The sequence below is a fragment of the Gavialis gangeticus genome, unplaced genomic scaffold (assembly GCF_001723915.1).
Source record: "Gavialis gangeticus isolate Ggan-Ray unplaced genomic scaffold, GavGan_comp1, whole genome shotgun sequence".
Lineage (NCBI taxonomy): Eukaryota > Metazoa > Chordata > Crocodylia > Gavialidae > Gavialis > Gavialis gangeticus.
Genome location: NW_017729029.1, coordinates 30,314,966 through 30,321,889, shown reverse-complemented (window position 1 = coordinate 30,321,889; position 6,924 = coordinate 30,314,966). Strand labels below are relative to the sequence as shown.

At 39.8% G+C, this 6,924-nt stretch overlaps 1 protein-coding gene across 3 annotated transcripts in view; it reads left to right on the top strand.

Annotated features, from left to right (window-relative positions):
• The window catches only part of DACH2 (dachshund family transcription factor 2), a 642,364-nt gene that overhangs the window by 515,509 nt on the left and 119,931 nt on the right, over positions 1-6,924 (top strand). For all 3 annotated transcript variants that reach the window (XM_019521377.1, XM_019521376.1, XM_019521374.1), the window contains one exon: positions 683-855. In XM_019521377.1, the coding sequence (XP_019376922.1) occupies positions 683-855 (173 nt within the window). The remainder of the gene's footprint in view (positions 1-682; positions 856-6,924) is intronic.

Below are 6,924 nucleotides of genomic sequence, written 5' to 3'. Positions count from 1 at the left end.
GGCTGCATGACAGACAGCCTTATAACCAGTCAGTGACAATGGGTGGGGCTGTATGATGAATAGACCTCTCCATCAATCAACAGTGGGGTGTGGGGCCACTGGGCCCCCTTGGCCAATTAGAAGTGTGGTGGGTGCACCATGATAATCCCACGAAAATTGCAGCTGTCTCTGCAATCTGCCTGCAAAATCAGATGGCCGCCTCCTCTAGTTGGGTAGACCCTACACACAATTCTCAAAATGTTGCATATGTGTAACAATTAAAAATATGTATAGGAGTTAAGTATGCACATTGAAAGAATAGACTGTATTATTTAACATATTCCCATTGAACTGTTTGAATATATCCGTACAAGTATCTGCATTTCTTGTGGATTTTTACAACTACCGATGAAAGAGATATTGAGCTTGCATGTATGCGCTTTGACTTTTACTTGGCAACTGGATTTTTCTTTCATTAATACAGTTCATAAGTAAGCTTTTAAGATACAAATACCATTAGGCATGAGACACTCTTTGTATGACTTTCTAATTATTTTTGAATTACCCTATTACATTAATAATGTGAATAGTTAACTCTTAATATCAACGTAGACTAGTTGCTATTCCTGCAGTATGCCATTCTTGCTATTGAAATAAAGTGTTGGATTATGAACTGAGAATAACCAACGACCATCTCTTTTAGGGATAGATCTGCCATTTATGATGATGCCCCACCCCCTTCTCCCTGTCAGCCTACCTCCTGCTTCCGTTGCAATGGCAATGAATCAAATGAATCACCTCAATACTATAGCTAACATGGCTGCTGCAGCCCAGATGCATAGTCCTCTTTCCAGAGCAGGCGCATCTGTTATAAAGGTAAGAGGTTAATATCAAACTTAAAATCAATTATTATTTATGAATAAGAAACAGATTCACAAATGGCATGAGTAGCTATTTGTTTGTACAGCATATAGTACACTGGCTGCACAGTTCCTCATGGGAGTCATAGGGGCTACTGAAATATGAATAAATACTGATGAACACAACAAATAAGTTAAAGAAAAAGTAACTGTACTAGTGGTCCAAGTACTAAATGTCATTAAAAATAGACACTCCCACTTACCAGAGGTTGGAGGGTAGACACTGTTGCACATGATAATACAAAGGCTATTTGAAAATGTTTAAAAACTAACCTTTGTTTTGTGTTGTGGGTGATTCGTGGGTGATTCTAAGAATTCAGCTGCAGTGAATCTTGATTAGTATTTGGATAAAAGCTGAGGAAATAATTAAAAGCACCTTAATAGATGTAATACAAACCTTCTTTTTCTAAATGTTTAGATATAATATATATAGACTTTCAAAAAGCTTCTGATAAAGACTCATATTATTATTAGAAAAGAATTGGTAATAAGAATTGTAAGAGTGACTCCTATATCAGAACTACATTTAAAAGTTGAGAATAGATTCTCAGCATGGAAGGATATTAGAAATAAGTGTGTGATGGATCAGTATTGTCGATTTGCTGGAGAAGTGTTTGTACTGCAATGCCACATTTTTTCCCTAGAATTTTAGGCAACTTGTATCACATTTTTACTTCAGCAAAAACTTAAAAGGGTGTTATTGATTCTGTTTTTTCCATGTATGTGTATTTCTCTAGTTATATTTTAAAATTAAAATGTTCGGTCATGTTATTGGGTAGATTTGAGAGCCCAGTTTTATGCCACTGGTTTTATATATATCTATAGTTTATTATTTTAGACCTGTAGCATGTTATAAGTCTGGGAATTTGTGGAATCTGTAGTTCTGATTTTTATGCCTGATCCTTTCAGTGACTTACTAAAAGTATCATCCCAATTTATAGGTGGGGTAATTGATGCATAGGGTTACCTAACACCCAGGAAATTACATTGTCCCAGTATGGCAATAGGAGATGCATAATATCCTTTCAAAGACAGTAGGAAGCATCTCTTACATAGCAGCGACTTCCACAATTTTCACAAGTTATTCTCCCTTTTGGGTGGTGAGTGAGCAAGGATGAAGACTGTAGATGGCTTCTGCAGTGAGATTCTTGGATACATGTAGTGTTGTTCTTCTTCTTCATCACTATTTTATAACACGCTTGCTCTGCTTAAGTCCATATAATAAGTTCACAAAACAGTCAATGTTTTAGGAATATTTAATTGTAAAATAATAAGGCATATTAAAATATAAAGGGCATATTCAACTCAGATTTACCTAATTTCATAATTTGATAAATTATGATTCTGCCTGCTTTAAATTGGTATAAGAATGGGCTACTTTATAAAGGTTTTGAATGAAGTCGTCATACTTTTTATATCACATTTGCCATTTAGAAATAAGCTGTTCTACCAAAATATGCATGATCAGCAAAGTTAACATTTAGTGCTCCAGAAAGAAATGTCATAACTATGAAATTTGATTTCTTCTTGACAGGAACACTATAAATTAGACAGTCACAATGGACAGACTCGCAAAACCTTCTTTGCCATCTATAATATAATCTAATGTGATTACAGCAGCACCCGCTAGCAGTGCTATAGTTAAGGATCTGTCAGTATCTCCATTATAAATCCCTACTTCTAGGGATTTACAGTTCAGCTATAAAAACCTGCTCCAACTGAAAGTTGCCCAAACATTTTATGTTCAGCTAAGTTACAAGAGAACAGAATAAACTGAATATTATACTGTGATCCAGCACTGTTTTGGTGCTTGTGTACCTTTTAAAAACTTTATTCTCATGTCCCTTTTGAATAGGCCTTTCATACAAAACCTGCAACCTTCTGCTGAGGTTTTCAGAACAGCTTTACACCAAAGCTATAACAAAAATGTTTATTATACAATGGATCCATTGTGTGCAAATATATATGGCTATTAATATGCATTCACCACATACAGTCCTCCATAAATGAAACCTTTTGGTTTATGCTGAGAATACATATTCAGTGGAATGTTGAAAACCTGTCTAAATCTTAATGATATTGAGTTCAAATGAATTTAGCTCACACAGTATACAAATGGATGTTCCAGTATAAAAGGAACATAAATCTCATACCAGTTCTGAGCTTTAAGTCTTTCACCCTTATTGATAATAGGTTTTACACTTTTTAACTGGGCAAGGGTCTTTTCCTAACTCATTTCCTGAGGTGAAACCAAGCCTGCAATTAGAGAGTTGTAGAATGACCTGTACTGATATTCAGTAAAGACACCCGCACCCCAGAGATGTCATTACACATTTAGGCTGCTTACAGACTTAAAAAAAACACCCCAAACAAACAGTGCCTTACGTTAAATTTGGTATGCTCCCATGCCAAGCCCAGCACATGCTCAGAAGAGGCATCATGTTGGTTGGACCTGGTCTATAGAGATAGAGCACTGTAGTGGGGTTTTTTGGCACTTTTATCTAATAGCTGGCTCAATCAGCTCAAAACACCAAAAAGCCCTGCTGAAGTTCCTGATCTATAGAGATGCTGCAGAGCCGGGTAAAAGTAATCTGCTGCTGCTTCTTGGAAAGCACTTTTTTTAAACATCTGTAATCAGCCTTACTCTCCATTTATACAACCCAAACTCAGATAGACCAAAAAAATATCAGGAAAGGCCTTGCACTACTATTTGCTCAACAAAGAAGGTTGGAAAAAAGGCTATCAGGCACCTGGTTACAACTCTGTTTCTCAAAGTGCAACTCCTCCAATTCTAGTTCTACTTTATGTTAGATCTAGGGATCTCACTGCTCTGCTCTGTATTAGTAGAGCAGAATTCGTAATACCTAACTTACCTCCGAGTCGAGACTGAGATGGTTATTATACAGTCTGTCTCTACTGGTTTTACATCAATTCTCTGTGTCTCCACAGAAATTATTCTCAGTGAGCAGCTTCCTATACTCAGGAACCACAGAGACCTAAAGAAGGAGAAAGAAAATTTGTCTTAAATCTGTTTTTCCTAGAACAGAAACTCTTTTTATAATGCAGTTCTACTGTGTGAGCCCACTTAACCATAGCATTGCATTCTTTAGCCCTGATGTAAATTTGGGAAACCTAGGACTCTCACTAATACTTCTAACTCAAGCTAGTTGGGAAAATTAATTGATTTAGACACGAAGGGTGCCTATACACAAGCACAGAGGCTGCTCCAATGTGCTGTAATTACAGCGTGTCAGAGCAGACTCTATTAATCAAATATGCTGGAGTGTAGTAATTACTTTGCTTCAGCCACCCCCATGTCTTGTACTTCATATCGGCATCCCTGTGCTTCAAAATGGTGGCAAGGATGCTTTAACTAAAGCTCGTTCAATGAGCTTTAGATAAAGTGCTCCTGCCACCATTTTGAAACATGAAACTGCTGATAAATGAGACGCTCTTGGTGCTTTAATTAGAGCCGCTCTCAGAGCCTCTCTAATTAAACCACCTCCCTGCCTCCCTCCCCACTCCTGAAGTATGTGTAAAAATGCTGTAAGACTAGAGGGGTATTGTGATTATTATTATTCAAGATATATCATAGGCCACATTCAGACATGCTCAGACATTTGGTTCCCTTAGGACTACTAGCAGTAACACACTTGCATCTCCACTGGGGAGTGCCTGTGCCACACGTATGCTGGCGCACAGCAAGTTACCCTAGGTGGGATTAGAGGAGGCTGAGGCCAGCACTGGGATGGCCCTAGCAGCCTTATCTGGGGTCCTGGGGGCCTCCTGGGGCTTAAGCGGTGGCAAACCTGCCACACAGAGCCTGGCCAGCAGACTGTGCTTCCGGCTGGCCAGGCTCTGGCTTTAGGCAGTGTATGCTGCCGCAATGTGTGATGCTCCGCTTTTTTATATCCAGTGGTCAAAAAAAACCTTAGCACTGCTCCCTTGCAGCACAGAGAACAACAGAATGTGCAGTATGTGGTGCCACATACCTCACATCTGCACTCATCTGGATGAGACCATAGGATACAGACACCAAAGGGCGGGGTTGCCAATCCAAGACAAACTTTTTTGCTGACAATCTGAAAACTTTTTACTAACAACCAAACTATTTACTGACGTACATTTTTATTTCATGTTTTACATAATGTAACTATAACCCTTCTGACAGGCCATGGACAACGGCTGGGTTCAAATTTAGGGTTTTAATACCAACCATAGTAAAAATGGTTGGTTGCAGTTCGTCAGTAAAAGAAAAAAAATATTGGGTTGACATCCCTGCCTGACTGCAGCAATGGTCTTACACTGTGCTGCCCCAGCCCAGGGGTCTCTTACTCACCCCCACTCCTTGATTACTCTTCCCCCCACCCACCAAACTGGAGCCCACATCATGCTGCTCTCCCTAGACTTATACCCTCCAGCTCAGCTCTCACTGTACCAGCAAGGACACCCAAAGAAGGAGTAGTTTCTGTCTATTTGTGAGGAAGGGATGCAGCAGCATCAGCACATGGTTGGGGAAGGGGAAGGAGCTATGGAGACTCCTATGAGCCACAGAACCCTGACAAGAGCTCTGTGCAAAGTTCCACTCAAACACGAGATGGTGCTGCTCTATTCTGTCTGTTCTTCAACACTACTTGTATCTTCTTTCTGACAACGGAGCTTCAGTCAAGCTCCAGTTACTTTTTTTTTTTTTTACAATGACTTTGCTTGTTTGTCTGTTTGTTTGTTTTACAGACTTTATGGATAGGTGTTTATAGCCTTGTTTTTTTAATGAAGTGGCCATAACTTTACAGACTATTGTCTAACCCTGCCTAGGGGACCATATGATGGTTGCATAGACAACCTTAATTTTGGTGTTTCCAAACTTTGAGCTTATCTTCATAACTTTAGTAATGTTCTTTTAAAATAGATTTTTGAAATTGTAATAACTTATGTTTATTAAAATAATATTGAAAAATAAAAAGCATGGGGAGATATATTGACTGTCACATGGGTCATCAGTTGGATTGGGATCTTTTATCCTTGATTACTTAAGGTAATGGCAGTAGTGAAAGTGTATTATATATGTATATCTACCATGATGGGAGAGGCTGTATATATTTTGCTCATTTTTATATACTACTAGCAAATTTCCCATCAAGAATGAGGATGGAGCACTGCCATGATGGTGGGGATGGAGGGGACAGATGGATGGGGGGTGAGGCCAGTGCTGCACTGCCACCATACTGTGCCACCACTGCCTCCAAGGAGCAGGACTGGGGGGGAGGGGGCAAGACCAGCAGTGCTGGCCTTGCCCCCCTGCTCCATCCCCACTATCATGGCAATGCTCCATCCCCACCATCATTCTTGATGGGCAATTTGCCTGGCTGGAGCCACACCCCCCAAGAGCATTACAGACAGAGACAGACAAACAGTCTAAGCCCTTTATATATATATATATATATATATATATATGTGTATATATATATATATATATATATATATATATAGAATACTGCGAAAGAATGTCAAATCTTGGAATACTGAGGGCAGCTCCTGTTCTTGCCAGGGAGTTTACTGGCTCTTCTGCCCTATTCCTCCAGTCTTTCTTTGTCTCCTATCTCTCTTATCAGTTCAGTTCCTTCTCTTGCCCCCTTTCATGCCTCTTTCCTTTCTGATCTTGCTTCTTTCTCCCCCATGTTCCTCTTCCTTTTCTCTCCAACTCATTTCTCCTTCTCTGGCTTCTGCAGCCTCCTCTCCAGTTTGTTGACAGCAGAGGATTGTAGAGACTGAAATTTAGAAAGGGAGTAATTTCAAGTGATTACAGGCCCTTCTGTCTACATCCTGGCCTACCTCTTTCCTCCTGTCTTCTAGTTGCCTACCCTCTAACCTCATATGTGGTGTTCTCTCCCTTTCTGTGTATCCACACTACTCCCTCCTCCGGTCTGATTCAACCATCCAGTTCTTGCACCCCACATTGCCTAGTTAATCTCCCTTACTCTCTTCCTGCCCTTTCCACCCCTCCTGTCCAGCTCTGCACTAGCTC